This window comes from Misgurnus anguillicaudatus, chromosome 19 (assembly GCF_027580225.2).
Source record: "Misgurnus anguillicaudatus chromosome 19, ASM2758022v2, whole genome shotgun sequence".
NCBI lineage: Eukaryota > Metazoa > Chordata > Actinopteri > Cypriniformes > Cobitidae > Misgurnus > Misgurnus anguillicaudatus.
In genome coordinates this window covers 4,565,342-4,584,781 of record NC_073355.2, presented here as the reverse complement: position 1 = coordinate 4,584,781, position 19,440 = coordinate 4,565,342, and the positions used below count along the sequence as shown (strand labels likewise).

Sequence of the window (19,440 nt, the reverse complement as noted above, 5' to 3'; positions counted from 1 at the left end):
AGTCTTACTCAAAACTGTTTATTAAAATATTGTAATGTTAGAAATAAAAAGCATAACAGACAGACAAGTGTAATCGCAATCATTTATTTATTGCAAAATTTCCAAAACAGTACCAATATGGTTAAAACTACAATGTGCTGCAGCCGCGGTCCTCTCTGAAGTATACGAAGTACAGAGAAGTATTAAAGTTACAAGAACATTAATCTGACTTCTCTCTGTCAAGTCGCGCATTTAAAATTTCAAAACTATATCGGTTAAAGACGGCAATGTTGCAAAGCTGTGATGTACCATGCAAGAGGCAGTGGGGTTTGATATCACCTCCGTTAAGAAAAGCGTCGTGAAGCTTCTTGATGCGCAAAGTATTTGAATTCATAACGAATGCGAGATTTGACGTTTACAGTCACTGATGAGAACTGGGATCAAGATTGCCTTATAAAGGGCTAAATAATTAATGTATTAGTCCTGTCATTACATCAATATTATACGTTTCATTATGTATTAAAACGTAAGTAAATGGATGTGTAGTACAACCACACTTTACGTAAAAATACACACATACAGTATTATCATGAGATCACGTTGGTTAGTGGCTTGTAGTCCCAGGCGTCTGTGGAGAACAGGTTCAAGGGCAGAAATGACTTGAAGACACAGTTTGTCACGGATGCTGTAATTCCATTTGGTACAAGACTCTAGAAGTGACAAAAGAGCCCAAGACAGCTGTCACGTCCCATCAGGGATCTTCTTTAAACAGACTGATAATTACTGCATACGAGAGAGTAACAGAATGAAGATTAATGCCGTTTTAATGTTGTTTAATGCAGTCAGATCAGTCGGGACAGTGAAGTAGACTCACACTAGTGTCTGTCTGTTCTCTTGTGATGTTAGCATCTATTACCATCACATAGCCCATGGAGAAAACGAGCCTGTGGAAGGTGTTAATAGTGATAATTTTGCTGTTAAGGGACATCAGTTTCAGTGTCAATCACCACACTTTAAATTAATAGGGCATTTATCTGCACTATAGCACCATCAGCACATCTGTTTTCTTCAGTCTTTTAAAGAATGTTTACATTAAATATCATTTAACCTCTCGACCCCCACTAGCTCGGGGGCGGAAAGACGTCAGTTTTTTTAAAGCTGCTAACAATACTATATATATATATACAATACTATATATATTATATATATATATATATATATATATATATATATATATATTATATTATATTTTATATATATTCCAATTAATTTCAATGCAACTGCAGTTGGTTTGTTTTTATTTAAACCTTCATAACTTAAAAAATACAGCTAAGTAGCACCATAAAACAAAATAATAACATGATAACATAATAATAAACATGTTTTGACAAAAATGTTAAAAAATGGATTTATCCCGTTTTGCAAACTCTTCATATAGCCTACTGTCTACACACATTAATAATATTAACATTACTATACATCGTTTAAAAGGTCTACGGATTTAGCATCAGTGTATGGTCTCTGTTTTGAGATACAGATGCTCTAGCATCATAAATGTAGTATTTTGTGACAGAAGTCCAGATGACAACATGCTAAATATAAACAGGAATTCTTACCATTGTGTTAATATAACGATCGTGAGTCGAATCCAGTCTGTTTCAGATGTGTGAATAACCCATAAAATATGTCTAATAGAATACATCCAATGACCATTTTTGCCCACAAATGCGTATAATCCATGAAATATAGATATATAGTCTTTTTTACATCAGATTTCGCATGAACGTCTTATAATAGAATATAATATACAAACTGATGACTATTTACGTCGTAACACTGTATATGAGATTACACTTTAGGTTCCGCTAAACACATAGTAAATCCGCAGTCAAACTTTGTTTCTAAAAGTAGTGAGGAGTATAATACATAATATCCAAACAGCGCTGTCAAATATTGTGATGTCATCTGACTCGCTTATTCCTCCAATGACTTCATGGAAAATAATGATAGACAGAACAATCTTTGTGTGACGTTTTATTTCCTGGTGTGGAAACTGCATTTTATATGCTAACATAAGGATAAATAAGAAGAACGAACGTGTATGCATGTAAACAAAGACTTTTATTTTTGGGCTGACTGGCATTTAGAAAAGGCACTAGTCTTACATTTTTGGGCCTATTGACCTCAAACGTGAAACATAACTTCTTTAGGCTTGTGGCTTTGTGATCGTTGCATTTCTACGTTTCACACACATATTAATCATTACGTTTTTTTTAGTAATAAAAATTATGTTATGCAAAAAAATGTTTTATTCCAATGTACTTCAACCTCTCTAACTTAAACTTAAAATAATTTTGAAACCTGGAAGATGAAGCTCAAAGTGTCTTCTGCTCTAATGCTCTAAAAACAACCTTTTAGTGAAAGTAGGTCTTTTTGAGTTCTTATTGTGGCGCTTGTTTACTCTGTTGTTATTCGACAGCAGCTTAGCTTAACTAGAGCCGTTTGGGCTTAGCTGGCAACTGACGTATACCTGTGAGTGGAGTTTAGTCAAAAACTCTAATATTGACATCATTCAACCGGGGAAGTAGAGGGCTGTAGTCCAAACTGGCTGTTCACTGTAGGCTTTGAAAGAGGAATTCTGTTAAAGAAAATATATCGCCTGTCAGTGAACTTTGAGCTTTATAATTTCACAGGTATTATTTATGCACTAACAGCAACACTAAATAAAGTTTGCAAAATTGGATCAGAAAAAATGGGACCTTTAAAGACCGAAAAGTATGGTAGCACAAAATAAACGCTGTTAAATATATGCAGTTGCATTTGAATACAGCAGCGTAACCGCTTTTGGACATTTTTGTCAAACAGTGCATCTCCTTCTTCTTCATTGGATAACTCCTTTCCCGGGGGATCAGGGGATAGTAAAGGGTTCATCGAATGAACACTTCGAAATCTTGCCAAAAGAAGTAGTAGCTCAAGTATTTAATAATACTATGAATTCGGACATACTACTTGCATCACCTACTGCTTTTCAACTACTCTATATGGAAGTAGGCAGTTTTGGACTCAGCCCTGGTTTCACCAGTTACATGACAACGCTGCTTCCAAAAATCTTCACCCTAGGAGTTTTCCAAAAAGTTCTGTTTCAGTCACCTGAAACTGCGTTTGCATGTCGACGAATGCTTAAACCACATAGAAAAAGGTACGTTTTTGAAAATACCCATGTATGTGTGGATAGGGTCTTAACCTCATTGAGGTACAACATTCACCTCTCTCATTATTTTCTGTAGTAAAGATAGCACCCAGTGAGGCATAGACGTTCTGCTCAGTTTTACTTTGAATGCACTCTCGAACCCTAAAGAGAAGATTTCTCTCTCTGCTGCATTAGTTGTGTTTTAGTGCCACAGGCCACTAGCTGTCTTCTCTGTTTCTCTTTTCATCTATTACTGTAGTGTTGTATGGATGTTATGATCTGAAGCGGTTGAAAGCAGTGCTACACAGCCGCTAGCGATGTGTGCCGGAGAAAGATAACAGCGATATCATGCACGTGAAATCTTTTATGGACACAAACATATTTTTTATGATACCATTATGAACTGTTTGTAAGCATATTTCCCCTATCACAAAATTATGCACAACACACTTCTAATAATGCACTGTACCTGGAAACAAATCTGTGCCTGTGGTACAAATAATAGATTTCCATTATTAAATCTGTGTACTCAGTAGTGAAATATCAAGTATCGGAGTAGTTCATGTGTAGTGCTCATGGCTAATGAGGGGGCTGGAGTTCAGTTATTATTTAGACAGTAACCGTCTTATTGAAAGATAATAACTTTAATGCCTAAAGACTTATTTTACTCTACAATGTGAAGCTTTAAATGGGTAGTGTTGTACATTCTGTCTTATTTAATCTGGTTTCCCTTAGATCTACTTATAATATAGAATTAAATAGAAGAGGTCTTTGATAACCGTCCATTAGCATTCATATTAATTTTAAAGGCAGGTAGCACATATGCTAACTCTGTATGTTTTAGTCTGCAGTGTTTTGTTAAAAATTAAAGCTTAAGTCACTTAGGCATAAAACGACTTTGTGCACATATGACTAAAGCCCTTTTCACACAGAGATTACGAAAATTACATGGAAAATGCGTCTGGGATTTGTCTGGGATCATTTGATTTTTGGTTTATTCACACTGCAAGCGATTTTCCGGAATCTGTGTGTGGATTCACACACATTCTGTAAAGATCCCACAAAGACACGTGATGTATTTAAAGTCCTGCACTTTGGTAGTTTTTTCCACAGTGTCTGAAGTTTGCTAATTATCCATTACTTCTCTCTCAAGAAAACATATACGTGCATTTTAATTTATGACAAGATCATAAAGAGTGTGTGATGTGCTGTCCTGTCATGCTGGTGAATGATCTCAGCTTCACACTGATAGTTACCCCTTTCTTCAGTCCATTTTGCCAATATTTCTCGTCATAAATGTTGATCTGTGTTTAAATCCCTGTGTCAAAGAGCTAAACCATTAACTTCTTATTGTGATGACACACACATCCTTACTATGGCACGCCCCTTACGACATTGTTTCTGCCTTTTGTTTACACAGAATGCTTTCCGTGAATGTTATGGCAATGTTACTAGGTCCTCTTTACTGTAGCGATCCCAGAACATTTATGGGACGTGTTTGTGTTCACACAGAAGCCTCTTTGGCATTTTTTCTGGGACCTAAGTGCTGTGTGAATGGTGTACATGTACCAAACACCACAATTCTACTTAACAAGGACAAGCGGGTTTTAATTTGTGTACCTGTATGTGTGAGGTTTATAAATCTGCAATTGCTCCAGTTTCACAGGGTGTTCCTCAAGGTTCAGTTCTAGGTCCACTTTTGTTTATCATTTATATCTCTCCACTTGGTGACATCATACGCATGCATGCACTCTAGTTTCATTGCTATGCTGATGACATCCAAATCTACCTTATCACCAGCTCTAATAGGCTATCCCTGCCTGACTCACTCACAGCATGTATCATGGACATAAAGCACTGGATGTCCTTGAATTTTCTTAAAATAAATAACAACAAAACTAAAAAATATTGGTAATTGGGTCTAGTACCTCAGTCAAAAGGATGAACCTGTCCTTTGAAATTGATGGTGTTGATGTTAAGTCTTCTTTATCCGTATGTAATCTTTTGCCTCTCATATTTCTTCTGTTGTTAAAAACTAATTTTTCCATCCCCATAATGTTGCTCGTCTTCGACCTTCTCTCATTTTAGATAACAATGAATTTTTAACCCATGCATTGATCACATTACTACATTACATTACTGGACTATTGCAATGCACTGTTTCTTGGTCTGCATGAAAAACTCATAGGTTACAGTATGTTCAAAACTCTGCAGCAAGAGTTCTTACCTCCACCAGGCGTTTTGCTCACATTACACCACTACTGCATGATCTTCACTGGCTACCTGTAGCATCATGCATCCACTTTAATATATTGCTTCTCACATTTAAGGCATTACATGGTCTTGCGCCTTCATACCTGTCTGACCTTCTCTGCCCCTATTTACCTGCCAGATCCCTCAGATCATCTGTGCTTGGTCTTTTGTCCATTCCTCATTTTCGGCTGTCCACCGTAGGCGGTAGGTCCTTTAGTGCTTCCAAATGCTCCTAAATTATGGAATACCCCTTTCACTTCGTAAAATATACCAACTTTGTCTACCTTTGAGACCCAAATTAAAACGTATCTCTTCAAAACTTATTACGGATAATGTTGTTAAATCTGTCCTAATGTGTTTGTATTGTGTATATGGTCTTATGTGTTGTATTGTAAAGGTGGAAGTGTAAGTGTACTGTATAATACTACGTGAAGCGGCCTTGAACCATGGAAAGGCGCTATATTAATAAAACTTTTTTTTCTTCTTCTTCTTTATAACTATTGAAAATCCCACAGCAAAATGGACAAAAACAAACACCTCTAGTAGACAAACCATTGAATGATGCAGTGATATGTACAGTACCTGGAGCATTTTAGGTTATTCAGAAATGTAGGCAAAGGTGTATGACCATCGAGCCTGTGTTTAAAGTTTATTCCCATGTGTGAAAACATAATCTGTGGGGAAAGTAGAACTAACCTCCTCATTTAAAAAGTTCACTGTTAAAATGTCAGTAAAAGTGAGCTGGTGAGCTTACGGGAAGGATATTTCAGAGTATTTAGCATATTGAATTTCACACATTTTTTAAGCTTGATAGTCTTGAAAAATTGTATAGATATCCTTGAGTGTTTTTATCTTATTTTTCTTTAAGTAAATGCCTGTTGGAATTACTGTTTGTCAGAATGTGTCTCACATCTATATGTTTCAGCGGATTCAAGTGCAATGAGCCGACACTAACACACCATCCTCTTCCATATGACAAGTCACACTGAATGCTCTGTTGCTCCCCGCTGTTTCAATCGAAGCCCCAATGACCCTATGTGCAGTTCTAAAGTCTGACAAGATTGTTTTGAGTTTTTTTAGCTATATTTATAGACCCATGGGTCACAATGAAGTGGTACTAACACTGCACAATCTCCCCCCATGATTTCTGTAATTTCAGGACAGAGATTAGTGCAGCTTTTATAGATTTGGCACTGTGTATAAAATCTTTGTACTCAGCAGTATATTACCAGAGCACATGCTGCTTTCTGTATATGTGCGTCCGCATTGAGCTTGGCCAATCTTTATCTCAGTGTGGGCCTGATCCTCACCACATGCATCTGAATAAGATAGGGACCTAATACTGAACCCTGCTACAAACCCTCAAACTGATGTTGAATACATGCTTGAAGAAACAACACTAATGTGAGAGAGAAGAACACTCACACGCTTTTAACACACGTATGTGCACAGACACATTTTATCAGTGACATTAAAGTGCTTAAAAAGTATTATTATTTTTTTATGGGTTTGAAAACTGAAAATTGGTTCTTATTTAGTTTCATTAAAAAATGCTTTACTGACCATGTTTACATGCACCCTCATAATGCGATTATAAGAGGATTTTGACAAAATTGCAATTATACATTAACTTATGTAAACACAATACTTTGATAAAAATAATGTGATTAAGCTCATAATCGCAGTAAGTCTAATCGTATTAAAACAGGTGGCGTACGCCGTTTTTAATCGCAGTATGCGGCCATGTAAACATGTTAATCACATCTATACCACACTAACTGAAGTGCGCGTTTGTTTTTGTTACGCACCTTAAAAGGTACAGTCCACATTTTTTGAAAATAGGTTAATTTTCCAGCCCCTCTAGAGTTAAACATTTGATTTTTTCCATTTTGGAATCCATTCAGCTGATCTCCGGGTCTGGCGGTACCACTTTTAGCATAGCTTAGCGTAATCCATTGAATCAGATTTTTTTCTATTTAAAACTTAACACTTCTGTAGTTACATTGTGTACTAAGACTGATGGAAAATAAAAAGTTGTGAATTTCTAAGCTGATATTTCTAGGAACAATACTCTCATTCCGGCGTAATAATCAAAGACTTTGCTTTAGAACCATGGCTGCAGCAGGCGCAATGATATTACACAGTGCCCGAAAATAGTCCCGTGCTATTGAAAGTTACCAAGGGGACTATTTTCGGGGGCTGCATAATAAACAATAATTAATTTAAACTTTCCTGCTTTTCCTAACTTTATTTTTATAATTTACTTTATAATATATAGCATTGCTTTTTTGTCAATGTTTATGTGTACCCTCACCTAAAGGTTTATTAGGAACACCTGTTCAATTTCTCATTAATGCAATTATCTAATCAACCATTCATATGGCAGTTGCTTCAGTGCATTTAGGGGTGTGGTCCTGGTCAAGACAATCTCCTGAACTCCAAACTAAATGGAAAGAATGAAAGAAAGGTGATTTAAGCAATTTTGAGCGTGGCATGGTTGTTGGTGCCAGATGGGCCGGTCTGAGTATTTCACAATCTGCTCAGTTACTGGGATTTTAATGCACAACCATTTCTAGGGTTTACAAAGAATGGTGTGAAAAGGGAAAAACATCCAGTATGTGGCAGTCCTGTGGGTGAAATTGCCTTGTTGATGCCAGAGGTCAGAGGAGAATGAGCCGACTGATTCAAGCTGATAGAAGAGCAACTTTGACTGAAATAACCACTCGTTACAACTGAGGTATGCAGCAAAGCATTTGTGAAGCCACAACATGCACAGAGGAGGATGGGCTACAACAGCAGAAAACCCCACCGGGTACCACTCATCTCCACTACAAATGGAAGAAAGAGGCTGCAATTTTCACAAGCTCACAAAAATTGGGCAATTGAAGACTGGAAAAATGTTGCCTGGTCTGATGAGTCTCGAGTTCTGTTGAGACATTCAGATGGTAGAGTCAGAATTTGGCATGAACAGAATGAAAACATGGATCCATCATGCCTTGTTACCACTGTGCAGGCTGGTGGTTTAATGGTGTGGGGGATGTTTTCTTGGCACACTTTAGGCTCTTAGTGCCAATTGGGGATTGTTTAAATGGCACGGCCTACCTGAGCATTGTTACTGACCATGTCCATCCCTTTATGACCACCATGTACCCATACTCTGATGACTACTTCCAGCAGAATAATGCACCATGTCACAAAGCTTGAATCATTTCAAATTGGTTTCTTGAACATGACAATGAGTTCACTGTACTGAAATGGCCCCCACAGTCACCAGATCTCAAACCAATAGAGAATCTTTGGGATGTGGTGGAACGAGAGCTTCGTGCCCTGTATGTGCATCCCACAAATCTCCATCAACTGCAAGATGCTATCCTATCAATATGGGCCAACATTTCTAAAGAATGCTTTCAGCACCTTGTTGAATCAATGCCACATAGAATTAAGGCAGTTCTGAATGTGAAAGGGGGTCAAACACAGTATTAGTATGGAGTTCCTAATAATCATTTAGGTGAGTTTATGTAGAACTCATTTTTTGCACTATTCACATACCTGTACTACATAACTGCAAATTCAAACCCTTTGATTTCTCAGCGATTTCATGCTGGAATTCATGCATCCAATTAAGCTTGTAGCAGTGTTGAGTTAATGAACTGCGGTCTGCTAAATTCAGCCTTGTGCTGTTCCATTATGACACATTCATTCTTGCTGTGCCACACACCAGCAATTCTCTTGATTTTTACCCTGTCACAATTGTGCATCTATTCACAAGTGCCCCCCTTGTAATCTGCGTAATCTGTTGCATTTGTCAAGAAAACACATGTTTGAAACGTAGTGCAGACCTGTCCTGCTGTTATGGGGCTTAAAATATCCCATTTTATTTTATAGGTAATAAGGCTTTAGTATTTTTGCACACACACAAACGTTCTTGTAAAGAACATAAACTGCATCAGGAGGAGGAGGGACGCTCTTTGTCATTTTTGAAAGACTGTTTGCACTTCTTAAGGCAGGAAAAAAGTAGCATCCCTTAACTAGAAGGGATTACACAGAGTTTAATAAGTTAAAACAGCTTTTAAATAGAGTTTATACAAAATTGGGCTCAGTTGGCGGCAGAAGGACCATTTTGAAGCAGCGAGGCTTGAAATGAATGGAAAGAAATGTAAAATTGTAATGGGTTAACTACTGTGACAGCTGAACCCAAACAAGTACAGCAACCGGCTGAGATAGTGAGCTGTAAGAAAGCGGATGTGCAGATCTGATGATGTTTAATAGACTGAGAAAATTTGTTTGGGAGTTAATATAAAGTAACAGCTTCAGACAGCATGCCCACATACCACAGACCCACAATCTGTTTGATATTGCGCACAAACATATTTAGAAGTGATTATAAATATTTTAAACATCATGATCTCCCACACTTTTTTCTATCTTGTTAAAACTTTTCACATTTAGAAAATCTTTTGGGTAAAATTAACCAGTCAGTCATTGGCCGTGGGCCGCCCTTTGACATTGTGACCTCACATTAACAAGAGAATCAAAACAGCATGTCTAATGAGACTTCTTTTTAATGGGGATTAAAAAATGATTTTTTCATTTTGGTGGTTGTGTTCACACACTGCCAACACACATTGTGCAGTCCAAAGTGCATTTGCATAGTATGGCTCCTTTAAGGGTTTTATGTACATTTGAGATGTCATAATTTTCGCATGATGGTCTATTTTTATAGTACAATCCATTTCAGATACTCCCCCTCAAATATCATGTTAACATTCCTGGCCTACCATATTTATACGTATTGGACACATAGTAAAAAAGTAAATTCCAAAAACGTTGTGCATTACCCGTGCATTATGGCATAATGTATCATTGTCATGTATTGTGTAAGAAACACTGAAAATCCTACAAAAGTATTTACATTAGAAACAACATTGCATCCACAGACATGTGGCTTGTAAACAAATGTCCCGCTTTAGTTTATGTTTAATTTTCTAAGTCATATATTTCAAGTATCCTTTAGGGCCATTCTATAGTTTATTAAATGAGCAGTAGGCTCTTTACAATGTGCAGTATTAATTGAGAACTCAATTGATGTGTGGCTTTGTGTATTTAACTTATGGCTTTAAACAAGGCTCATTCAGTGATATATAGAGGAGAAATCTGTTTTATAGCTTGGGCTTTTGTAATAGCGTGAGCTTTTGTAATGGCTTGCTTCTCCGTGCTGGCACTGTAGACCGGCTGGTAACACTTTACTTGAAGGGGTGTGCATAAGACACCATAATTATGACATGACATGTGTCATGTACATGAAGGAGATTTTATGCACATTTATTACAACTGTAATTAAGTGTCATTTGTTCAATTATGTCATTTTTAATGCATTTGAGATGTCTTTGTTATGACAACTTGACATAAACCAATACATCATGACATCTGTCATAAAGCAGAATAATGATCAAACTTAAGAAACGTCCTAGCTTTATGGGTTAACATTACATTAATCTGCCATTTAAATGTCATTAAGTGTTAACACTATGGGGCGGTTTTCCGGACAGGGATTAGACTAGTCCTAGACTAAAACATTTTTAAGAGCTGTTCAAACTGAAAACAACTTGCACTTACATATCTTAAAATACAACTGGGCCCTTTGTTTTGCCAAAAAATTCACACAGGTAATGTTTTTAGTAAGGCATGTTTGTTAAAACTAGTTATATTTCCATATTAAACTAAGGCCTAGTCCTGGATTAAGCTAATCCCTGTCCAGGAAACCGCCCCAATGTGAAATAACTTAAATACCTTAAGAAAATGCAACAGACACGTCAAAAGATTATAGCTAACTTTATGTATGTGCACAATACATAATAAACTGACAACTAACAGAGCTTGTTCTTCTTCACATAGATGGTTCTGAAATTTTCTGACATAAATAAACAAAACAAAAAACATTTATTAATTTAATAAGTTTTTCAACGATATGGACCCAACGCTGCATTGCTTAACCCATTATTGTACTGTTTTCATTTAATTTTAGGTGAATCGATCTCCAAATGCAATAAAATATAATTGATTTTATTTCTTAAAACACCTGGAGAAAACGTAAGAAAACATTATGAACTGAAGAATATTCATGACGCTGTTATAAAACTATTTGACAGAGTATTAACACTTAATGACATATTAATGACAAATTATATTCGTACCACGGTAGTTGAGGTCAAGAAAAATATTCATGACGCTGTTATAAAACTATTTGACAGAGTATTAACACTCACATTGACAAATTCAATTTGTATCATGGGTAAAAAGTGGTCAGTTATATTGTCTTGGGAATGTCAAGTTGTCATGACAAAGACATCTCAAACAATGTCATCTTTGCATTAAAAATGTCATAATTGAACAAGTGACACCGAATGACAATTGTCATAAACGTGCATAAAATCTCCTTCATGTTCATGACACGTGTCATGTCCTGCTTTTGAAGGTGTCATGTCAGTCTTCTGAACACCCCTTCAAGTAAGGTGTTACCAACTGGCTTATAGATTTTAATTTTCAGTTTCTCTTATTTTGTTAGGAAAGGAGACATGACATTCAGTCTTCCCTCAGGTGAAAGCTAAAATGAAATACTGCAGCAAATAGACAAATCCATCAGGGGGAAATGGAACAGCAGCATGTATCCGATTTTAACCGTGTGAGAGCATTTGCACTAAGAAATGTTTTATTGTTTGTGTATGTGTGTGTGTCCCAGAGGAGAATTGTATTTCTCAGAGGTTGGACTTTCATAGTTCAGGTACCTAAAATGCCTAAAGGAAATAAAAATAAACACAAGACCAATTTTAAGATAAAATACAGCACTATGAAATGAATGTAGGTAGCATTGCTCATAAAATGTAATTTGTTTCATACGTTTCATATAATGAGCCAATATCTCTGACCTTTGATGGAAAATTGTAGTGTATGGTTACAAGAGTAGTATAAGCTTACTAGAGTTGTTTACTCTGGAGAAAAGCAGTCAACGTGAAATCATAATGTATTTTTTATTTGTTTGGTTGGTAATTGTGATTCTTCATTAATCTGTACACACTCAATCTCTAGGCATCTTAGTGTAGTGGTTATAGATGAGGAGAGAAGTGATGTTTTTCTGTTGTGTTTCTGTGTATTGCTTTTATATCTGTCAGCTGTTACATTCACTGAGCTCCAGTGACCAATGGAAATACAACGTACATTTACAAAGAGAGAGAGAGAAAGACACACGGCTCTAAAGACAACATACAGATCTGTGACTGCATTAAATGGGAAAAATATTGTTTGTAAGCTTCAGAAAGACACCAGCCAGGACATATTTAGTAAATATGAAGCAGTTATGGGCCTCTTGTGGAATTATGGGGAAGGTCAACATATTGTACAATATTGCAACTCAACAAGAAACTGCATCAAGTCCCAGGGCCCTATCATAGACCCGGCGCTATCCAGCGCAAAGCGCAACGCAGGTGTTTTTTGCTAGTTTCAGCATGGCCCATTTATCATTTTCATGTCCACCATCACGTTGTTTAAATAGCAAATTCTATAGCCTATTTGTGCGCCCATGGGTGTTCTGGTCTGAAAACGATTAGCGTTCAGGCGCATTGTTGGCGCATTGCTATTTTGAGTCTACGCCACTGACCAACTAAACCTGGTCTGAAGTCAGTGGTGCAATATTGTTTTTGTTATTTAAAGATAATTTAGTAAATAATAAATGAAGAATTTGGTTTCAAAATGAGATAACTTTGACAAATTTTTAGTAGTGTAGTAGTGTAGTGCCTTTTTTTCGTGCAATATGGACATGTGACACGTTTAGAATTAATAAAGTTTAAAAATACTACAGAACAGCGCAAGATGAAGCGGCGTGCCTGTCACACGTCCTGCGAGAACAGCATTAGTGAAACAAAACACAAGAGCAAATACTTTTAATAAGGTAGCCTAACATTTTTCTAACAAACAAACACTCCCATATCAGAAATTAGCAGCACAGTAATTACTGACAAAGTAAAGGGTAGGCCATTTAAATAAAACAACAAAAATAAATATTACAAACTGTAATAAAACAGTAGCATACTTTCAAAATCAAGTTTATTTATAACACTTCCACCATCCAATATGTTTTTTTCATCAGTAGAACAATAAAGAAGATATTTTGCAGAAACCCCAGTGCTCGGTCATGCAAGTCAACCAATCCGCCAGCTAAAGCATATATATCCAATACAAAAGTAATCCCTCATAACTCCGTGTGACATATTGACGTCTTGTGAAGCAAATCAATCAGTTTTTGCAAGAAACTTAACGTTATTTACAACACTATTAGCGTGAATGCCAAACTAGGAAGCACGCTTTACGTTCGAGGCGATCTCTTCACTGGTGGCGTTTGGTGGCTGTTGGCTATGGATGTTGGTCTCTCTGCGCCACCTATAGAGCGGGAGTGTGAAGCGCACTTCCTGCTTGGCAAAAGCTCTGCATTAACGCTGTTAAAATATTTATATATATATATTCGAATATCAAAATTGAAAATCGAATGTGAACCCACGGAACGAATATTCGAATATTCTGGTCCAGCTCTACATACTGTATGCTCTTTATTAAAACAATGTGTTCATTCATGTCACATAAGTCCACATAAAAAACTAATGGGATCATATACATTAATCAATGAATAATCCCAACACCGTTTTTTGGTGTGTCTGCTTCAAAGTTTTCATTTAACATGGGTTTGCAAATAGTGCACTTATTGACATCTACTAGATCCACATACAGTAGATTGACACTTCACCAATTTGTTTCTAGCACATTTTTTAGTTTAAAGTGTTGTCAGTTGGCACTCCATTGGTGCACTGCAAAAAATCATTTTCAAGAAAAAAAATTCTTAGTATTTTTGTCTTGTTTTCAGTAAAAATATCTAAAAATTCTTAAAATAAGATGCTTTTACTTGATGAGCAAAACGACCCAAGAAAATAGGTCTAGTTTTTAGACCAAAAATATCAAATTTAAGTGATTTTGTGCATAAAACAAGCAAAAAAACCTGCCAATGGGGTAAGCAATTTTTTCTTGAAGTTTTCTTGAATTTAGTGTTTACAATTTTTTTCAAGAATTTTTTTTATTTGATATTTTTGGTCTAAAAACTAATCAAGAAAAAGCATCTTAATTTAAGAATTTTTAGATATTTTTACTGAAAACAAGACAAAAAAATACTAGAATGTTTGTGCATTATCCGTACAAGAGGGATTAGGGATAAAGGGATGGGAATTTTGACCTCTTCCTGTTTGTCCTTGCTACAAGGACACTCAGAAAATGTGTGGGAGGAAATACAAATGTGGAAAGTTTCCAAAGCATCAGTAAACACTTCTTCAAAAACGTCTGTAATCACATTAGTCTTGTTCATTTTGTAGATCTCTTATCTGACAGACTCACTTCAGTTCATGAAGATCTCTAGGAAAGAGCTAATCATTTGAATTAATCAGGTGTGTTAAATAAAGGGACAAAAACTGTGCAAGAGCAGTGGATCACCAGGACTGGAGTTGAAAATCATTTTTCTCAATGTCATTGTTTTTTGTTTGACACACTCAATGTTTGGCTGTTTTAATGTTGGGTTGATTTGTCCATATTTTACCTAACCATGTTTTAAATCAATCCAACAATTTTTGTAGAGTGCAGCATGTAAGTAAGATCTAGTAGGAAGATATCAACATCACAGCTGATTGGTCTGTGTTAGTGATGGAGTCATTAAAGTTTTGATGCTTCATGTGTACTTATTCAAGATCATTAAGATCTCTTCTAAAACTCTAATGGAGACATATGTTAGATGTCTGTGTCTTTTTTTCCTTAGGTGAAATATCTGAAAGCAGGACACCAGAGCAAACGTTTACATTTGCCTTCCATTTAATTTGCATTGATTTCACAAAATTTGACCCTGTCTGTGTAGTCCAGGCTAATGTCTCAATCTAATGATGATATTTGGAGCATCAAAGTTTGATCGGTTTCACATTCATTTCAGTAACATGTGATGTGGTCTTACTCAATATTCAAAATATAAATATTATATTTTCACAAAAATATTTTTACATTTATATAAGATGATTTTATCTAGACAACAGTAAATGACAAAAATGACTTTAGCTGGGTTTTCACTGGCCAGGTCACAAATGAGAAATTAAAGAGATGTGATGGTTGTTTCTTAAGCATTCTTAAAAGTGGTTTACTGGCTTGTAATCATAGGGGAACCATTTTTAGTGCTAAACATCATGAATGTAGAACCTGCGTAGCACCTTGTAAAGCCATATTGTGCTTTAAAAAATAACCACCAGAGCAATGTCTGTGGTAACTGTGGTATAAGTGACATAATTGACTCCAATCCTTTAAATTATTTGAAAATAATGCACACCCACAGTGTTACTTCACATCGTGCTACATTGTACCATCTTGGGTGTGCTTTATTTTTAAATAATTCAATGACCCATTGTCAATTATTCCTTACATGTTAAACCATAAGTGGTGCTATTGTCGTGCTTTAGTACCACTTAGTGTTCGGATGTGCGGGCTGATGTGTGTGGCTGGGTGGGCATTTTTTAAATACAACTTTGCATGTAGGAAAACACTTCTGTTTGTGCTTTAATGTTTAACTCAGAAGGTGTTAAGGAATGCAACATCTGCAACCTATCAAGTCACTTGCAGCTGAAAGATAGCCATACAAACAATTAAACAAGGTATACCAGCCCAGGCTCACGAAATTTCATTATATAGTCACGTAAATGTTTGATTACCCTAACGCCAGGCGACATATAAAAATAAATCAGAAAAAATAGTATAAATCAATGCATAATACTTTTTCTAAATTGGATAAATGAAGCAACAGTTCTTACTATTGTGTAGTTTTTATTAATACCATGGTTCAACAAAGAATGTAAAGGTTAAATAATAATTCACTTATTCACTACAAAAAAAAAACAATTAGTAATTAAAATAAAATTATGATAAAAGGACTGCATACACAGATCAAGCTTGAGTTTTGTTATGAATATTAAACTGCATAATATTTGCAAAGTCAATGAATCGCCATGTATTAGGTGATACACAACATGCTAATATTTTGTTAAAATTTTATACTTTGCTTGTGAATAGGTTGACAATGGTATTAGCCAAATAATTAAGTTGCTAATGCTAATCATTATCTCTCTTTACCTGTTGCCACTTGTGTTTGTCCTCTTGAAAATTCATTGGTATGCTTGCCACATTTGGCTAGCCTGGCTCCGCCCTCCTACGTTCTTCCGCCTAATTTTCATTTCGCTTCAGTACTACGTCTGGGACTGCTCTGTAGAGTTTCGTTTTCTCCGGCAAAAATCTGCAGGTCCAATCAGCGAACAGCGGGGAGTGGCTAAGAACGCAGACGTTGAGGTCGTTCGCCAGACTGAGTGACATACGTCACGACCAAACGTTAGCGATTGGTTATGGCAGATTCAGATCCAATAGTTTTAAACTTCAACAGAGGACCCTCCTTAACGGAAGTAACGCTTTGCAATGGAGCGTGGCCAGACTCTCTGTACAAATGAAATGAATGTATGAGAGTCTGGTTGCACCAGGCTAACATTTGGCAGCATCCTCCTATAATGCCTTTCTTTTCTTCAACCTGGCTTTTTAGCCCCTGGCCTCTTCCTCCCACCCATCCTCCCTAACATGTACAGTTACGTTAGGGCAGGCCCAGCTATTGGTAGGCGCCAGCAGTAGCCTACCTGAGATGAAAAGTTTCGGAAAAGACGCGCTATGGACCGAACCAACTCCCTTACATGGTACAACCCATGCATAGGCAGCACCGGGAATTCTTCCATTTCTCCTGATTACCTACCACCGGGCCTGCAATAACGAAAAAACACGGAAATTTGTGATAATATCACGAAAAAGAATCAAACGTTTATGTGACTATATCACAAAACCTCGTGAGACTGGGTAGGGTATACACTGCAAAAAATGACTTTCTTACTCAGTATTTTTATCTTGATCTCAGTACAAATATCAAAAAAATCCTTTATCAAGATGCATTTTTTGAGTAAAATTACCTAAAAAAAATCTAGTTTTTAGACAAAAATATCAAATCTAAGTCAATTTGTGATTAAAACAAGCAAAATAATCTGTCAATGGGGTATGCAAACTTTATGCACATTATTTTTTCACATAAGATTTTTTTATACCCCGTTGGCAGTTTTTTTATTTTAAGCACAAATTCACTTAAATGTGATATTTTTTGATATTTATTCTTAGGTCATTTTGCTCATTAATCATATCTTGATTTAAGAATTGTTAGATATTTTTATTGAAAACAAAACAATACTAAGTCGAAAGTCATTGTTTGCAGTGTACTCATCCCTTTCCTTGCATAGTAATGAAAACGGGGGGATTGTTAGGGTTTGGGAAAATTCCCTTATTTTCATTTCCAATGTTGATGGGTATGTTCCTCAACCTAATTCCTAAATGAATAATTCAGACTGTTATAATAAATTAGAACAGATTTTTTTTTAAACTAAATACTACAGCTAAACAAAATACAGTAAATAATTCATTACAAAAAAGGCACACAGGACTTTGGGGAACATAAATGAATTGGTATTTCAGAATGATTCATTAAAGTGATTTTCCAAACACACTAATTTGCTAAGATGAATGAGACCTCCAGACCGTACCTGAGAGAAGACACACTATGTGTTTGTGTCTAATAGTTGTGTCCATTAGTTTGGTGTGTGTGTTCAGTGGATCCTGCTGTCTACACCGTTCTTTGTTATTCATATCCAATCCATTTTCTGGTGGAGAAATAAATGGAATCACATTCTTCATTTTCCTCATTCAATATCCTGTTTCTTTCTGAAATATGTGACATAGTGATAGAAAATGGGTTGAATGTTGTTTCACGTTGCTAGACAGGGAACTATAATCTGCTGTGGCCCCACAAACCTTGTTTATGCAAGAGATCTCTCGTACAGATGTGACATTAATAGAGAAAGATTCACAGCGCAGGGGCTAAAACTGCCTAACCTCTGCCTGGGGGTTTGCACTGGTTAAAATCTGTATTTTCCAGTATTGTTCCACAATAAACCCTAGGTGGCATCATTAAAGGCACTGGCATTTTGACAATTCAGATTAGAAATAAGATTGAATGTTATCTATATTCAGATATGAATTTTAACAGCTCTCTAACCTGCATTAGATTACATTTTTATTGCGCTTTTCTCATTTTCTCTAGATGAGAGATGTAGGTGTATGAAACTATCACAGAATTCATAATGAGACAGCGATACAGAGTTTAGTGTTGTCAGACACTTTTACTCTTCAGAAATACTTTGGATTTGGCAGTTGTGAAATCCCTTTAGGACAATCCCAGACTGAAAAAAAAATGATCTTCAGTGGAGTTGAGGTGCACACCTCACTGTTACCTGCTGTGTATGTGTATGTGTGAGTGTGTTTTTGATGTCGAGTTAGACCAAATTCACCCCAATGCCTTGGGCTTAAAGGCAAGCTTCCTGAACACACTTTAATAAAAACCTGTTCTTCTTTCTTCCCCTGTTAGGGCTCTTGGTGTGCCTCCGGGGAGAGGAAGTTGCCCTCTGATTGGTCCACTGCCCTTTGACCTCATCTATACCGACTACCATGGTTTGCAGCAGATGAAACAGCACATGGGCCTGTCATTCAAACAGCACAGGTAAGACAAATTCAAACTGCAATGAAACTTCAAGTCAAGTCTGCTCAGCACACAGACTGTTGTCTGCACAAAAGCTTTGCTCACAATTAATGTTAATCACATTTTGTTGAGAGAGTTTGTTTGTATTTGTTTTATTTTACAACTCTAAAATAAATCAAAGTATATTTAAAGTCTGTTCCCACCCCTTGGCTCTGTGACAATAGGTTACTAGTGTTTATTCTACTTATATTTATGCAATGTATTAAAGCATTTCTGGTAGCTAATTTTTGTCCAAACAAAAGGGATATTTTGAGTCCAGCTAAAACAGAACAAA

The 19,440-nt window shown here is 36.2% G+C and overlaps 1 protein-coding gene across 2 annotated transcripts in view; it reads left to right on the top strand.

Moving 5' to 3' along the window:
* The window catches only part of LOC129427380 (alpha-1,6-mannosylglycoprotein 6-beta-N-acetylglucosaminyltransferase B), a 196,859-nt gene that overhangs the window by 101,927 nt on the left and 75,492 nt on the right, over positions 1-19,440 (top strand). For both annotated transcript variants that reach the window (XM_055183826.2, XM_055183819.2), the window contains one exon: positions 18,996-19,127. In XM_055183826.2, the coding sequence (XP_055039801.2) occupies positions 18,996-19,127 (132 nt within the window). The remainder of the gene's footprint in view (positions 1-18,995; positions 19,128-19,440) is intronic.